Source organism: Carassius carassius, chromosome 32 (genome assembly GCF_963082965.1).
Source record: "Carassius carassius chromosome 32, fCarCar2.1, whole genome shotgun sequence".
In the NCBI taxonomy this organism is placed as follows: Eukaryota; Metazoa; Chordata; class Actinopteri; order Cypriniformes; family Cyprinidae; genus Carassius; species Carassius carassius.
This window is the reverse complement of record NC_081786.1, coordinates 12774475-12792814: the sequence shown is the minus strand read 5'-3', so window position 1 is coordinate 12792814 and position 18340 is coordinate 12774475. Positions and strand designations below refer to the sequence as shown.

At 37.4% G+C, this 18340-nt stretch overlaps 1 protein-coding gene across 2 annotated transcripts in view; it reads right to left on the bottom strand.

The window, feature by feature from the left end:
- Positions 1 to 16196, bottom strand: part of kcnh1a (potassium voltage-gated channel, subfamily H (eag-related), member 1a) — a 49805-nt gene extending 33609 nt beyond the window's left edge. Inside the window, exons 1-7 of one of the 2 annotated variants that reach the window (XM_059520390.1) lie at positions 16013 to 16196; positions 15000 to 15026; positions 12019 to 12142; positions 10202 to 10308; positions 9843 to 9971; positions 9645 to 9763; positions 8219 to 8611 (exon numbers count right to left, since the gene is read on the bottom strand). In XM_059520390.1, coding sequence (XP_059376373.1) covers positions 8219 to 8611; positions 9645 to 9763; positions 9843 to 9971; positions 10202 to 10308; positions 12019 to 12142; positions 15000 to 15026; positions 16013 to 16085 — 972 coding nt within the window. In that variant the 5' untranslated portion in view covers positions 16086 to 16196. The remainder of the gene's footprint in view (positions 1 to 8218; positions 8612 to 9644; positions 9764 to 9842; positions 9972 to 10201; positions 10309 to 12018; positions 12143 to 14999; positions 15027 to 16012) is intronic. The other variant, XM_059520391.1, reaches the window with a different exon arrangement.
- Positions 16197 to 18340: the final 2144 nt, after the last annotated feature.

Below are 18340 nucleotides of genomic sequence, written 5' to 3'. Positions count from 1 at the left end.
CCGTTTAGACCATGCGCCCGGGCGCACCAAACGTTTTTCCGTCATTAAAATAGCAAAAGTGGATTTGGAAACGCCCTGAGTGCGCCTGCACCGTATGCTTTACACATTGCATTTAGATTGTTAAAATAGGGCCCATAGTGTGTTAGTTTGCAGTATTTTTAGCCTAAACATAGATGCACATTTGCCATTCAAGCAATTTCTGCATACAACGATCTGCAAAGCACTAATGCTGCCTTTAGGTTATTTTGGAATAATGATGTATGAGATGAACACTCATTAATTACCAATGAGAAGCTGAGGATTTTCTTCAAGCGTTGGGGGGCGTGTTAATTATGATGGAAGACTCACTGATATTATTCATAATAAGATTGTGATAAATCTTGGTAGACAATACTGTTCATTTGAGGCATTTTATGAGGTGACAGGCTTGTGTGGCAAAACTACATTTCCCATCATTCCCTGTGGCAGCATAAGAACACTAAAATCCATTCAAAAGTTTAGGGTCAGTAAAATGTATCTTTTTATTTAGAAAGAACCAGGATGCATTAAAGGGTTAGTTCAGCCAAAAATCTAAATTATGTCATTAATAACTCTCATGTCGTTCCAAACCCGTGAGACCTCCATTTATCTTTGGAACACTGTTTAAGATATTTTAGATTTAGTCTGAGAGCTCTCAGTCCCTCCATTGAAACTGTGTGTACGGTATACTGTCCATGTCCAAAAGGTAAGAAAAACATCATCAAAGTAGTCCATGTGACATCAGAGGGTCAGTTAGGATTTTTTGAAGCATAGAAAATACATTTTGGTCCAAAAATAGCAAAACCTACGACTTTATTCATCATTGTCTTCTCTTCCGTGTCTGTTGTGAGTGCGTTCACTGTAGTTTAATGATATCCGGTTCGCAAACGAATCACTCAATGTAACCGGATCTTCTTGAACCAGTTCACCAAATCGAACTGAATCGTTTGAAAAGGTTCTCGTCTCCAATACGCATTAATCCACAAATGACTTAAGCTGTTAACTTTTTTAATGTGGCTGACACTCTTTGAGTTCAAACAAACCAATATCCCGGAGTAATTCATATACTCGAACAGTACACTGACTGAACTGCTGTGAAGAACTGACGATGAACACAGAGCCAAGCCAGATAACGAATGAAAGATTGACTCGTTCATAAATGACATAATTTTCATTTTTGGCTGAGCTAACCCTTTAAATTGATCAACAGTGACAAGCAGTTTTATATTGCTGCAAAAATATTCTATTTCAATTAAAGGGTGTTCTTTTTAACTTTCTATTCTTCAAAGAATCCTTAAAAATGTATCATGGTTTCCAAAAAAAGCAGCATAAATGTTTTTGAGCATGATTTCTGTATTATGTAACACTGAAGACTGGAGTAATGACTACTGAAAATTCAGTTTTGCCATCACAGGAATAAATTACATTTAAAAATACATTGATATAGAAAGTGTTTTTTTTATTGTAAAAAAAAAAGCACAATATTACTGTTATTACTGCATTTTTAATCAAACAAATACAGCCTTGGTTAGCATGAGACTTCTTTCAAAAACAAAACAAACTAAAAATTGTACCAACCCCAAAGCTTTGATTAGTATAGATCAGTTAGAACCTAATGTACATTTATTTCATTTAATTTTCTTATTCTAATGCTAAACACCCTTTTTTTGTCTTTATCTGGTAATGAAAACTATGGAAATTTAAACGAAAATAAAATTGTCCAATGCTCCTATTTTATTCTAACCACCTGAACACAGGTCAGGTCAATATTACGATTTCTGGACACATCAGGAGGACTGCATAATCCCAATTTTTCATTCTATGTATAGTGTAGTTTGGGCAGTGCAAAATGAAATCTAGCCATTTCTTCTGTTTGCAGATAGTTTTCCAACAAAGAAAATACATTCAGAAGCTGCACTGGCTTCCTAATGTAAATAAACCTCAGTGTGAACTTAAGTTTACCAGCCGCTTCCTCCTCTGTTTCAAATACAAATCAATCAGAAAGCTAACACCAGACAGAGTGCATTATTCTCCATCAGAAAGTCGTCACCTCAGGATCTAATTCGCCTTGTGTTGCATAACTCTCTAAGGATGCTGTTATTTATGGTGGTGCTCTGTTTTGTGGGCTGGTTCTGCTGAGCTCAAAGCCCGGCAGCGTGCACAGACAGATCTGATGAGCTTGATGTAGCTGATCACGGTAAACTGGTGCTGACAGCCCCTCTGAAAAGCCATATGCCCGAGGGCAAGATGAAAGCTCGGATCCTGCATATGTGCATGTGTGTGTGTGCATGCAACACAGTGGAAGTAGGAGGGAAGAGAGTCTGAGTGGGGGAATGTGCTGGTATCAAATTCATTTGTAACTCGAGAGTGTGCGAGTTTAAGTGTGTGTGTGTCCATATGTCTGTTTTACAAAGAATTGCAGCTTTTTATATATATATATATATATATATATATATATATATATATATATATAAAATATAAAATATTACTTTTTAAAGTGATAGTTTGCCTCAAAATGAAAATTCAGTCATCATTTACTCATCCTCATATTATTCCAAACCTGTATGCCTTTCTTTTCAGATTATTTAAAGAATATTTGACCTGTTATTATCCATAAAATGTAAGTCAGTGTGGTCCAAAACAACACTGACCCCATAAAATTTCATTGTATAGACAAAAAAAAAATCATTTTTTTCTTCAGTCATTTCCAATTTCTGAAATGAACAGTAGTAACAGATCTTTTCTTCCATATGGTGTCATACATCCAAGCGTAATGAATTATTAAAATAAAAAATATTTGAACAGATAATTGTGAGCTTTCAGGGGTGAGGTTTAAGCAGACTTAGGTTATGTCTACACTAATCTGGATACATTAGAAAACACATACTTTTCTCTACATTTTGGCACTTTCATCCACACTGAAATGGCATTTTTGTATAAAATAATAAAAACGCCTTATTTTTTTCAATGTATCCAGACCAATGTAGACATAGCTCAAATGATTAGAGAAGACCTGGATATATCACAAGAGAGAACTGGTGGATCACTGGAAGATCCAGTTATGCCATTTTGATTAAACATTGTGAGGTCAAAAATTTATGAATTATGAATTTATGAAATGTATTTTTTCACAAGTTGATATTCTTTTGGGTCTTAACGAATAGTCTATAACATACTTTGGTAAAAGTTTCTCAATTATAGTGTAAAACAACATCCTTTTATACTTTGTCAAAAACAGTTCTGTTCACAGCGACTCGTTTCACTGCATGTTGGGTGATTGTGTACAGGTTTCAGTTCAAACTTGTAAAAGTGAATTATGCATTCGATGACCACTTTAAACTGAAACATAAGATGTATTTTGAAAAATTAAATGAATTAAATTGTGAATTTTCATTTCATGCCAACTTTAAATGTGAGTAAATGATGACCCAGTTTTCATTTTCAGGTTAACTGTCCCTTTAAGCACAAATAATTTTCGAAAGCTGTGGAATGCAGTTGTGACAGCAGTTAACATCGGGCAGAGAGGTTATGCTCATCCTCTGTGCAGTGGCGGAAATTGATTGTGAGTTCAATTAAATGCGGAAAGACAGCTCAAGTTTAAATTGTTATACGGTCACAGATTGATCCAGAGCAATAGCATCATCCAGTACACCGATTCCAACCTCACCAGCACACATGTGATCCAGAATCACACACCATCGATTCAGTTCCCAAATTTACCATACAATCACCCATGTCCAGTGAGCACAAGAGACAGACACAAAGAACCAAAGTGAGCTGCACAAATACTTCTACCCAAAAGCACATCAAATGCTTTACATAAAAATTCAAACTGTAAATATGATAGCGTGGAAATGAACTCTTAGCCCAAGATCAATGAAAGGGTTTGCGTGCTTCACTCTCTTACGTCCCGATCAATATTAATTAGCACCAAAGATTTGCTCCATTACAAGCTCAAACACTATCTCTCAGACAAAGCTCTCAGACAAATTATCAGTTTAATGTTGCAGGGCCGTTATACCATCACTTGTAAAGAAACGCAAGGTTTAATAGCTATTCCGAACAGATGTTTTGAGGTAAATATGAAAAAAGTCCCATCACAAAGTGTGTAGTTTTGATCTAGTTTTGTTTATTCTTTGCTGTGGTTCCCCTTGTTGCATTTAAAATTAAATCTGAAGATAGTTACGAGCAGACCCTAGGTAGCAACTTATTAAGATCTCCCCTAGACTATTGAGTTGTTATATCAATGCTAGCTAGGTTATCTCTGTAATGAGAGCCAGCAGGGTAGTCCAAAGCTTTTCTTCAGTTCTTTCTTTCTTAAAGGCAATATTCATGTCTGTTTCCAGGCCTGCATGGGACAAATAAAAAAATGTCCACTTCCCCTGTCCCTTGTGAGTTTGTTTATTGTTAAATATTTTGTCTGATCTGATAATTCAGGTTTGTAGTACTTACAGCCTAGTTTTATCAAATTTAAATCCATTCAGTTTAACTGCACCAATTTCCTCCAAAATCAGCGTAGAACAAGGCAGATAAACTGATTCAGAATCTCTCCAGAGATTTACTTTATGACACTGATCTGAGATCAGGCTTGCTGGATAACTGCCACTAGAATAGTTTGAATCAGAGCAAATGCTACACAGAATCCGAAGAAGTCTTACAGCAAACAATTAATGCCATAAATTTAATGGTCACGTGTGTCGTTTTTTAATGCCTGAAATAAGGTCTGTAGTTTACGTAAGATCAAGGTATTTCCTTGTTTAATTCTGAGATAAAATACATCAGAAATACGTGTAAAAGTCTAGATGTGGCTACAGAGGAAAACTGATCCAACTACCGGTAGTAGATTTAAATTGTGGTTTGTTTATACTAAAGCTTTTTACATCTGTTAATTGTAATGAAGATAACCCTAATGAACAGGATGTGTAAGAATAATACACTTTACTTAGTCACAGAACTTTCCTGCAATATCTAAATCCAGTGGAAAAAATCCTATTGCTGACTTCAAGGTCGGCCTACAAAAAAAAACTGTACATATTTGTAGCAGGGATTATTTGCTTGCCTGACCAATGGCAGAAAGTGAAAAACCTGTCATTATTTTTACAATTATACTGTAATTATAGTACACTAGGTGGCGAATTACACCTTGACTATATTGGTAATATCTAAAAAAGAATCATTCTGTTCACTTGCAAACTCCTTAAAGGGATTATTCACCCAAAAATTACAATTACCCAGTGATTTACCCACCCTTCAAAAAAAGTAATCCGAGGTGTATATGACTTTTTTCTTTCAGACCAATACAATCTGAGTTATTTTATTTTATGCATTTGTCACACCCAGGGGCTGGCTATGCTTTAACTAAGCCACACCCCTTCTCAACTTCCACCTCGAGGAGGTCCCCAAACCCGACCCAATGGCCAAACAACACGAGAACAAGTAAGTGATAAAACAATCTTTATTTAAATATCTAAAAATAGCTTGGGGAATAGGGAAAGGGCAATTAAAACTAAACTCTGACTCGGCCCTCCAGATGGGCTATGGCCGGGAAGAGGTCAGGGAGCAAGGGGGCCACGGGGATCCGGGGCGTGGGACTCGGGCCCCGGCCTGAGTCTTAGGTATCCGTAGCGCCCTCCTTCTTCCTCCTCTTCGCTGAATACAGCTCACGGTAAGTACTGGTTCACACAGTTCGTTCTCGAGGTGCTCACTCTCTTTCTCTTCCTCCACAGGCAACGGGCTCTTTCTCTTTCTCCACAGGCAACGGCTGGGACACACAGGCACAGTTAATTCAGCTTGGTTTTGCTCTCACCTCTTCGCTGATTACAGCTCACAGTAAGTACTGGTTCACACAGTTCGTTCCTTGGGTGCTCACTCGCTTTCTCTTTCTCCACAGGCAACGGCTGGGACACACAGGCACAGTTAGTTCAGCTTGGTTCTGCTCTCACCTCTTCGCTGATTACAGCTCACAGTAAGTACTGGTTCACACAGTTCGTTCCTTGGGTGCTCCCTCGCTTTCTCTTTCTCCACAGGCAGCGGCGTAAGTACAGGTTTCCTCAGTCTCTCCTCGTGTTACCCACTCTCTCTCCTTTTCTCTCCACAGGTATCAACTTGGGCACAATAGCACAGTTAGTTTGCTTTGAATGGCTCTCACCTCTGGGCTGGACACAGCGTACTGTAAGTACAGGGTTCGCTCTATTCCTCCTCGTGTTATTCACTCTCTCTCTCCTTTTCTCTCCACAGGTATCAACTTGGGCACAATAGCACAGTTAGTTTGCTTTGAATGGCTCTCACCTCTGGGCTGGACACAGCGTACTGTAAGTACAGGGTTCGCTCTATTCCTCCTCGTGTTATTCACCTCTCTCTCCTTTTCTCTCCACAGGTATCAACTTGGGCACAATAGCACAGTTAGTTTGCTTTAAATGGCTCTCACCTCTGGGCTGGACACAGCGTACTGTAAGTACAGGGTTCGCTCTATTCCTCCTCGTGTTATTCCCTCCCTCTCCTTTTCTCTCCACAGATATCAACTTGGGCACAATAGCACCGTTAGTTTGCTTTGAATGGCTCTCACCTCTGGGCTGAACACAGCGCACTGTAAGTACAGGTTTCCTCTGTTTCTCCTTGTGTTACTCACTCTCTTTCCTTTCCTCTCCACAGGTATCAACTTGGACACAAAACACAGTTACTCTGCTTTGGATGGCTTTCACCTCTGGGCTGGACACAGCGTACCGTGCTATCTCCGGAGATCTGAAGCACGCTCACAACATATACTGTACTGAACTAGGCTAGGACCAGCAATCTCCTTGTCCTCCCACGCCGAAGTGCGTGAAGGCGGGGGTTTATCTGACAGGACACACGGCAATACACAGCAGCCCACAGCAATATACAGCACCACGTCAAAATTATAGGTTTTCACAGCACGAAGACTCACCCACCACACTCAGTGTACGGAAAGGACACCCGTCTTCCTTCACTTCGCTTGGTTCGGATCTGGCGATGGAATATGCGGCCTAGCTAGTGATGTCGTCGTTGTGACTACTTCAATAAGTATTCCTTCGGCTCTCCCACCACACTATATTAGGGGTAGGGCCGCCCTCCTCCTCCTGGAGAGATCTACACAACGCCAGGTCAATATACAGGGCACTTTCGACTGGCTCTTAGTACTCACATCAATGCCACTTCCAATCCCCTTTTTCACGTCGTCTCAGTTCGCCGTATAATCTGTTCACTTCTCAACCTTTAAGGTTCGCGATGTCTTCACAATCATACAATTCCAGCCTGAGGGAGAGAGAGAGTTAGACAGCTACCAGCAGCGTACCAAGACGGGCACAACCCAGTGCTTCACACACACCAAAAAGAGCTTCCCAGACTGGGAAATAACTTGGCCTTAAGTACTGCCTTGTCCAGCGTATCCTCCAATCACCAACCGCTGTCCCTAACTAGGCACAGGTGCATCGAATTCCCTGATTTTCCTTCTTACGGCGCTACCGGAAGTTCCGGTGTTCTGTTTTTCCGGTCCGGGCGGAAACGCTTCCGGGCGGAACCAAACTTCCCGAATTTTGGTTCCGCCCCTAAAGATCGTCACCTTGTGACACATTTTTGTTTTTTATTAAGATATGCCAGTGTAGTGAGTGACAGGAAGTGATGTGGGGGAGAGAGAGAGGGGGTCAGGATTGGAACTTGAGACACACTGGGCTATCGACGCCAACTAATACATTTATTACCCCCATCCCCCAGGACCCGTGTTGAGCAATTTTTTGCACTTTTATTGGACTTCTAAATTGTAAACCCCATTCACTGCCATTACAAAGCTTGGAAGAGCCAGGAATTTTTTTTAATATAACTCTAATTTTATTCATCTGAAAGAAGAAAGTCATATACAGCTATGATTGCTTGAGGGTGAGTAAATCATGGGGTCATTTTCATTTTTAGGGGTGAACTATCCCTTTAACTTGGCACATCTTACATAAAATGCATGCTACTCTGTCTGAATTATTGCAGTCTGTTGCTTTTTAAACATGTCCTATATATACATATCTCCTTGCTTTAAACACTGTGAAAAACAAGTAATAAACTTAAGTATACTGGAAAACCAGAGCAAAAACAATGAGCCGACATAACAGATCAATCTCATCATTGATTATTAATCCTTTTTTCATGTTTGTTTGTGTGTGTGAATGAGAATAAATTAGTGTTTTGTACTGACCTCGTCCACGTTCTCAAAGGCGTTGATGACATCATAAGGCAGACAGGACAACAGGTCAATCACAAACCAGGTTTTCATGTAATTCATGCGAATCAGTTTCGGGTCTGATATCACTTCCCCGGCCGGGCCCACGAATGTGGTGTGGAAATTTAGTACAATATCTACCAAAAAGATCACGTCCACAATGCTGTCCACAACCAGCCAGGTGACGTTGTTCTGCTTGGTTTTGAATGAGACGTTGTATGGGACCATGATGGCGGTGTAGAAGGTGAGAATGAGGATGACCCAGTCCCATGTGGTCTTAAAGGCACAGTAGTGCAGGATGATGTGAGGGGGGGTCTTGGGTGTCTCTTGTTTGTACTGGGGCAGGATGTCAGAGCCTAGCTGGAGAACCTGTGTAAGAGAGAGACAGAGAGAGAGAGGCAGCGGATGGATGGTCGTTTATCTAAATGGAGAGGAAGAGCAATGACCTGTCTCGGCTTACAGGAGACTCGCCTCAAAGAAAAATCATATCCTGATAAACATCTCATCTCGTCTGTTTAACAGATACAGATATTTAGTCATCTAGATAACAGATATTTAGTCATCCAACTAAAATGTATTTTTAATGGACATTTTGGATTAACCTTCCTAGAATAAATGTATGTTAACATTATATATTATTGAAGAATGAATGGAGACATTACCTTAAAGACTGTTTTACTTATCTAGCAGTAAAAATAATATTGTGTTGAATAAAAATTTTCATTTATTTGATTTTTACTTTCAGTTTTAGGTCGATACCACACAAAACAAAAAATGACAACGAATAATGACCGTTGTGAATATAAATACTGTATAACAATCTCTCTGCTATCTCTACAATTAATTTAATATAATTCTGCCTTTACTTATTTATGGCAAATGACTAGCTAGAGCAGATTATATACAGTAGTCAGTTTATATTGGTCATATCATATTATATAGTTATTTATTGTCTACTGCCACCATGGATTAAATATATAATACAAAACTAATCTGGTAGCTCCATTGCATGACAGCTTTTATGTGATATTAGGAATAATGAGCTAGGCCTAGTACAGAATGTAAAAAAAAAATATCATATGTTACAGATGATGAATTCATTATGAGGCATTTCTGGCCCCCACATTTAAATGTCTAGGTCTTTTCTTCACATTTGGTGGCACTTTTGTCCCAAAGTCCTGTTAAATTCCCGACCCTGGTTTGTAAACTTTTCAAAAAATGCTCTATATATCTTCTTAATCTCCCTGCAGGAGGAATGGAAACACACAGTGCAAGAGGATAGCCTTCCTAGTGTTAGTTTGATCTTTGACAAGAATGGATGCAAACACATGCTGGTACACACCAGAATCACTTACAGGCATAAAATGAAATGTATTAGTCTGATGCACACACTGAGACGTACCTCTGCAAGGCGCGAGTGTTTATGTACATTCTCTCCTTTATGTACGGTGGGCTGCAGTTGTTGCAAGACCCCTCTACTGCTTGTCAGAGCCCTGGTCAGACGAGCAAACTTCCCCCATCCTGAACACAGATATAACCTGCGTTTAACATTCCTCTCAAATGCATAAATGGTTATGAAATACATCTGAACAACATGTACCTTTGGAGGAGTCATCTTCAATTGGTTGTTTGAATGCTGTAATGTCACTAAATGTACACAGGAAGAGCACAACCTTCTCCTGTTCATTTCGTATAGGTGCTATTTTCACAAAAAACCAAACCGGCATTCCTGGAAAAACACAACCACACACATTTAAACATGCTGTAAATCTGTGACAGATAATATGTCGAGGGAGAAAAGTTATTTTATCTATTGAAGAAAAAACTTTCTTGTCTCTGTTTTACACATTTATGCATATTCATTAATATATTAGCATAACAAATTTATGCACTAGGACTGCTGTGTTCCTGCTCCCAGTTTTGTGTGCATCTGTGTGTGTGTTTGTGTGCAATGCTCACTGTTTTTCTTGTACATCAAGATCTCAAACGAATTCATCTCATAGTTCTCGAAAGTCAGTCGAACTTTCTCACATGTGTCCTTATCTGTGAGCTCTCCGTACATGAAGCTGAGACAAAAAAGAAATGTAAAACACAATCAGAAGCAGACAGTTTTCAATCAGAATTTCACTTGACTTTATTCTAAAAGTTGACTAAAAATAAAATTCTGTCATCATTAACTCGTGTCATTCTAATTCCATTTGACTTTTCTATTTTCTGTAGAACACAAAAGGAGAAGTGTAGTAGAATTCTGATGATGCTCTTTTGAATAAAATACAAGAGACCAAGGGCTGACAAATTCCAAAAGTGACAAAAAAGTGCCATACTTAAAGTTCATATATGACAACATGGACAACATATGCTATTTTTATGGTGCTTTTGAAGCTTTGCAGCCCCAGTCACCATTCACTTCCCTGAATGAAAAAAATACCATGCTAAATTTCTCCCTTAGTGTTTCACAGAAGAAAGTAAATCAAATGGGTTGAGTGTGAGTGTAGTTAAATTGTCATAAAAAAAAAAAATTCTGTTGCTTAGTGGATATTTTGAGTCATGATGAGCAGATAAAATCAAAAGTTTACTGAAAACTAGTCCAACTTTGTTTTACTATAATGAGAGAGGCAGAGAGGGAGGAATGATACATTCGGGAGACTCTTTCTCTTTGAGACATCTGGAGCAGTAACGTTAATGAGCCTATCTTGTGTTTGGCATATCAAGGAAAAGTAAGAGTACAAAGCTGGCTGGCTCAACAACTAAACACACAGAAGACAGCCACTTTCACCCTTACAACTCTATTTTAAACATTAACTGTACCATCTATATATATATATGTTTATTCTGTTTATTCTGCTACATACAGCACAGTAAAAAAGTTGCAGTCGGTACATTTTTTATGTTTTGGAATTAGACTGTAGGTTGTATTTAGGTTGTATTTATTTTATCCAAATTACAGTTAAAACAGAAATATTGAGAAATATTATTACAATTTAAAGTGCTTTCTATTTTAATATATTTAAAAATGTTATTTATTTCTGTGATGGTAATGCTGAATTTTCAGCAGCAATTTTCAGTGTCAAATAATCAATATAATTGTCTTCTCTGTCACTTTTGATCTATTTAATGCATCCTACTAAATAAAAGTAATCATTTATTTTAAAAATATATATATTTACTGAAAAATATTATTTACTTATTTTGCACTGTTACTTTCCCATATTCCACTCTACATAGTGTGTAGTGCAGTACTATTTGCTGTACTGTATTGTATTGCATATTGTAATATAATATTGCACTGTACATATACTGGGTTGTATTGTGGTCATACTTCCTTACAAACAATATTGTACTATCGTGTATATTATGTTATCTAATACTGTATTTAATACTGTTAATGTTAAATTTCTCACAATTCTCATTATTAACTAGTTGCTTATTAGCATGCCTATTATTAACATATTAGCTATTTATTAGTACATATAAAGCACATATTGAGCATGGCCATATTCTACATCCCTAATCCTACCCAATACCTAAACTTAACAACTACCTTACTATCTATTAACAAGCAGGAAATTAGTAGTTTATTGAGGCAAAATCTGTCGTTAATGGTTTGTTAATAGTGACCATAAAAAACTTTGACCACTGAATTCAAGCATATTTCTACAAGAATATGCTGTTCTCTCTCTGCCATCCTCTCTTTTATATAAAAAAAATAAAATATGATCCATATGATGGGATATAAAAACTAGTACATGAAACCAGCTCTGCATGAAGTCTGATACCTGCATGTGCTGCTTTTCTGCATGACCTCAGCACGGTGGTAGCCGGACAGCTTACAAAAGCCATCATTACTGTAAACGATGGGCCAGTCTACGATCTGGGCATTTCCCAACACAAAGTTTGTGTCTGTGGAAAGAGCACAGGAGGGTATGGGGAGGAAGCAGGTGAGAGGAACCAGGCACAAGGTCAACGGTAAGAAAACTAGAGGTCGGTCGCTATGGTAATGTCACATGAGGCAGGATGGGTGGACACTGTCACGCAGCCGAAAGCCACTGATCTGACATGTTTATGACAACACTCATAAATTTCAGCTTCATTTTTACTGGTTTGAGGCCAAGATAGTAATGCACAGTAGTTTCACATTATACTCTCCCCATTCAATTCATTATACAACCCCATTCAAACTAAAATAAGTTTATCTCTAAAAGTTCCTTCTGGCACCCTTTTTGTCCAGATACAGTTCCCTGCCTTTGAAGGTTTTTCTTGTTAAAGTGAACAGAACGAAACATATATTTGGTAGTCTCAGCCTCATACAGCCCTCAAACCACCCACAGACTGTTGTGATCCATATTGCATTAAAAAATTGACATAACATTGGTTTAAATATAATTGACTAGCTTTACTGTAACTAATGGGAGTCGTGGTGCATGGGTTTGTGTTTGCGGGCTTGTAGTATGCAGGGTTGTAGTATCAGATCTTTTAAGGTTTTCAAAAGTTTTTTTTGAGACACTTAAGCAAGTGAACAATATATGCTTAAACTATCACTGTTACATCAATTTTTTAAAATCTTGTCCTATATATCCCACCACAATAAACATCTGTGGTTGGTCATACACATGTATCCCATTCCTGGTTTTTGGCAACTACTGTTCAAAAGTTTGGGGTCATAAATAATTAAAAAATACTTTAATTCAGCAAGAACACGTTAAATTGAAAAACATTACAAAAAAGACATGGTACAAAATGTTACAAAAGATTTCTATTTCAAATAAATGCTTTACTTTTGAACTTTTTATTCATCATAGAATCCTGAAAAAGGTTTGACAGTTTCCACAAAAATATGAAGCACAACTATTTTCAGCACTGATAATAAGAAATGTTTCTTGAGCACCAAATCAGCATATTAGCATCTCTGAAAAAACATCATGTTCAGTTTCATAATGTGACACTGAAGACTGGATTACTGGCTGCTGATAATTTAGCTTTGCCATCTCAGAAACAAATCAAAATGGAAAACGTATTATTTTTTTCATTGTATATTATTTCACAATATTACTTGGTCTTGTATATTTAATCAAATAAATTCAGTATTGACAAGCAAAAGAAAAAACTATTTAAAAATCGTAAAACCCCAAACTTTTGAAAGATGTGTATTCCTATAGCACCAAAATTCTGACTGAACAAAATTAACTTCATCACCCATAATACTGTGAGAAAAACTAAAACACACAACCTGACACCTATCTTCATGCTACATCTCTCATTAAACCTTTCATTGTCTAAATGCATAGGAGTCTTTGCAGACAGAGTGAGTTTGTGTTGTTCTGGAGTATCACAGACATTATCAATTATACCAGAACTTTTACTCCTGTGAGTATTCTCCAAAAGCCTGTGTTGCAAACTCTCTGTGCCAGGGTCATCTGTAATGGGCTCCATCTCTGTAACCTTGCTTTAACCTTTCGTCTGATGTCTGTCAATGTTAGTGTGTTAGTGGCTAGCGTGTTAAGCAGGCTATCAGGCTGATTAGCTGACAGTAGTGATTTAGCAGCTGCTGAGTAAGCCAGTAGCACTTTTAACAAAGTATATCTCAAAGCTTGAGCAAGCTCACGGTAACACTATACAACCTGTAATCCAATATAAAAGAATTAGAATCTGTAGTCTGTCACAAATGAGGGACAGTGAAGACCTTTCCGGTATTTAACAGCAAGAAATTGCCTTTATATAAGCGTTGTCCTTATGTAATATGTAAACCGTAAACAGCATCATGACTTTCATCAGTCTCACAGACTTTATTTACATATTTACATACAGCAGGGTTCATAAAATGAAGGATTTTGAATGATTAATGTCACAGATTTGTTTTTGTTTTTTATTTACTTTGAAACATTTCATATTAATTTTACCTTACCACATTTGTTTACATTTCCTGTTAAAAGTACTGTTTATTTCAAGGTTAAAATTTGATTTTAAATCCCAGACTTTTGACCCCTACTGCATGTCAACATTAAAACGAGTTTAGATCTAACATAAAATAAAATAAGATCTGACATATTTTGTTTTTCATTATAAAATATGTCCTTCACCTCATTCAGACATAATAATATGAATGGCAACATTTTTCACTTTGACTGCACATATGATTTAAACACAAACAGACATTTCATCTTTCTATGGCTAATGCTTGTGGAGGGTAAATGGGAGATGAGCACATGTGGAAAGGCAGCATCAGAATCAGAAGTGAAGGGAAACTCAGATCTATGATATCAATTGATTTAAAAGCATGGTGGTGGATTTGCCACAGAGCACATTTCTCCTCTACTGAGCAAAAACACTGGAAGTTCACTCAACACACTGAAATAAACACACACACACACACACACACATGTGGACACACACGCACCACTATGGAGGATAAACGTTCCATGCCAACATTTGTTATTTTACAGCAAGTGCTGTCAGCGCTGAATGAGGACCAGGAAGCAACATCTGCATGGTTATTTTCACCATAACTAAGCAGTTTTGAAATATCAACAGCACTGTTAAACCACAAAAGAGTTTAATCAAACTTTTTGTTAAATTCAGACTATCCATTTGTAGATTAACAAAAATTGTTATAGAACAATATTTAATGTCGAAAGGGAACTAGAAAAAAAGAGAGGGGGGGTGAGGGAAGGAAAGAAAAAGATAGAGAAAGAGAGGGGAGAGAAAATGGAGGGATGGAAGAGGTTTAAAGCACAAGTGTTCTGCTCAGTGAGGTTTATACCTGTGTGTCTATGTGATAATGTCCAAACTGGAAGTTAAAGAAAACAGAAAAAGAGTTAAATAATACACAAACACCATAGAGGAAGAGGAATTTATCCTCATGTTTTTCTCCAAGATGTCAGTTAACCCATATATGACCAAGCAGGTCATACAGATATCAATGTTTTCAGATGTTAATAGAAGTTTTTCTTAAAAGCTTAGAGATCTCTCTACTGGGGTTCAATGCAGAGGTGGTGTGCACTGGGCAGATGTGGACACCTGATGTTCGATTAGTTTTAAATGGCCATATGCATGCAACGAAACCAAATGAATTATCTTGGAATATCTTGAATTCTATTTTAAAGACCTTACAGAGGGTGCAGGAACACAGTTTACACCTTTTTTCTGACAGTTTTCAACCTTTCAGCACTCTTAAATATTAATTGCTATTAAATATTCATTTAACTTAAAGTTGTTCTCTATCCCACAAAACATGCTGATGGAAGGATGTATGAGAACAACTCAAATGGGAACGAGCAGCTGTCACGCAGAGAATACAGAAAAAACATTTTAGTGTTCCTTCAGACCATTAGGCTTCTCTTTATTAAGTATTTTAAAGGCCTAATTATTATAGCCTAATATAAAAATAATTATGCATTATGTAAATAAATTAGTCTATGTATAGCTTATTTATATATATATTTTTAATCTAGAAAAGAATTGTACTTTTAGAACTGTTTATATAACGTTTTTTTTTTTGTGTGTGTCAAATTAAATAAGAAATAACGAATAAATTCTATTGTAAGACATTCACTACAGAATACACCTGCATAACGTTTGTTCGCCCCGCGTGAAAAGACACCTTTAACTTTCTAGTTTGTGTAGTTATTTATATTGTGTTATAAAGGTTTCTTCCATAAAGTCTTTTACTTATGTAGCCAAAAGTTTTTCTTTCTTTCTTTTTATCTGCGACACTACCGCTGATTGATACTCTTTCTGTCTGTGCGCTGCTTTGGATGTGGTGGTGCGTCTTACCGTTAGACCGTCGGACAATATTTTCCAGAAAAGTGTTTTGTGGGGCCACTAGTCCTCTGCGTCCCCCGGCCATCACGGCGGGTCATGCGCTCCTATGAGAGGCCGGACCGGTCAGCATAAAGTACCCACACACGTCTCCGGTGTGTCTGCCGTCCACATTGCGCTGCCGCATCCAGTGATGTGTGGACCCGGGCTCTCCTCTCCTCCACCCCATTGAGCCTCCACCATCGGCTTTAACTGGCGAATCAGCGCCATCTATCGACTCGTGTGAGGCAGCAGGTGTTCTTCTGTAAATCAATAGATGGCGCTGATTCGTCTTTTATTATACGTTATTATTTCCAGTGTCTTGACGCCATCTGCCGGTGGATGTAGGCTACTATTTCTTGCAACACTTTTCGTCTGTTATCATTTACTCACCCTCAAGTTATTTCAAAACTGTATTCATTTCTTTTTTCTGTTGAACATAGAAGAAGATGTTTTGATGGCTGTGGGTAACCAAACAGATGCAAGTTGCCACTGAGAAACATTAGTTCTCTGAATGTTTAGAAATACAGTATGTGTATGTATATATTTTGGAAGCAGATTTTAAAACTTTTACATTTTACAGGAGGATCTTCAATTAAATTCAGCGCCTTGTCAAAAAAAATAAAATAAATAAATACAATTTATATCGATTTTCCTCTGCAGTCAAGTGCTGTCTGCAGATCTTGGTGATGTCACCCAAAAAAGAAAAAGAAAAAGAAAGACTACAAATATAGCTTCAAGCTATAACAAGTCCCTAGAACATACTCAAAACTACCTGTGTATTAATATCAGCAGCACCACTGAAAACGTCAACAAGGCTGTGGATGTCTTCAGAGACATGGCACAAAGGGCATTATGTATCAAAACTGAGACCCCCTTACCAGAATCTGGCTATAAATAATCTAACCTGTTATAGACCTCATTGCACACAATGAATGTGAGGTCTGGGGCCTATACTCACCATCCAAAAATACACCAACTGGGACAAACTCCAAGTAGAGACTCTTCAGGTACAACTCTGCTTTTATGGTTGAGGGAAAACTCCCATAAAAACAACAGAACCAAAAGAAAAGAAAAAAAAGCACTTATAATAAAAAAAAATACAAATGAAGACATTACATCTCATGAAATCAAATTCTTTAATTTGAATGACTTTTTAAAGAATCATATTATGATGTGTTGTTAAATTCATAATTTGTTACAATTGATGAATTTAACAGCTTGTCATATAATTATAATCTTAATAACAAGATTTATATTGCATTTAGTTTACATTACTTTACATTACTTACATTACTTTCAGGCTCCACAATAAGGCTTAACAGATATACTAACTTGCACCTTGCTGCAGTCACCAGCAAAAAAATACTTTTTTGATTTATTATGGTTAACCATATCATATCACAATCATATTTGAACCATAACTAACTTGCATAGTGCTTATAATTTTTTGGAAGTTTCTGACTGCTTTTGACTGATTTTCAGTATAGCCTTAGGAAGCATTTTGAGATTTGACCTTTTGATCCATAGACCACCGGCAAACAAATCCACACAGGAAGTCATTGACCTTTACCACTCAGCCACTCGATTGTCACTGCAGCCAGAAAACTGAACTTTGGTTTTCTATTATTTTGTTTATATAAACATGACAATGTTCATGGTCTAACCCCAGCCAGGTATATATTAACATCTCAGCCATCAATCATCTCATTCTGATGTCAGTTATTTTGAGCTCTAGATGCATGTACAATGTTACACAAATTAGTTATCTTCTTGCCTCAGGGTGAGATGTTAATCTTATCAATCAGAGAAGCTGTAAATTTTCTGAAATCTTAATGACTTTCATCATTCTCAGCATCTTTAATCATATCTAATCAGATTCAAGATCTGCACTCCTGAACCTCCAAACACACACAGCAAGAAAAACTGGCTAAATATAATTTGCCTTCACTTGGCACTTGAATAATTGGCACGGTAATTCAGTCAGAACTCATTTGAGATAAAATAAACAAATTTTCAGTTCAGTTTAAATTATTGTATAGTGATTATCAGATTACATATTGCACTCTCTCTCTCTATATATATATACAGTGTGTGTGTGTGTGTGTGTGTGTGTGTGTGTGTGTGTGTGTGTGTGTGTGTGTGTGTGTGTGTGTGTGTGTGTGTGTGTGTGTGTGTGTGTGTGTGTGTTGAGGTCTAAGTAGAACCTTCTAAACTTTATTTGCTTTGAAAAGGAATTGCACCATCAGAAACAAAAATAGTTAACTTCACGTATACAGTATATATGACTACCAAACTGATATA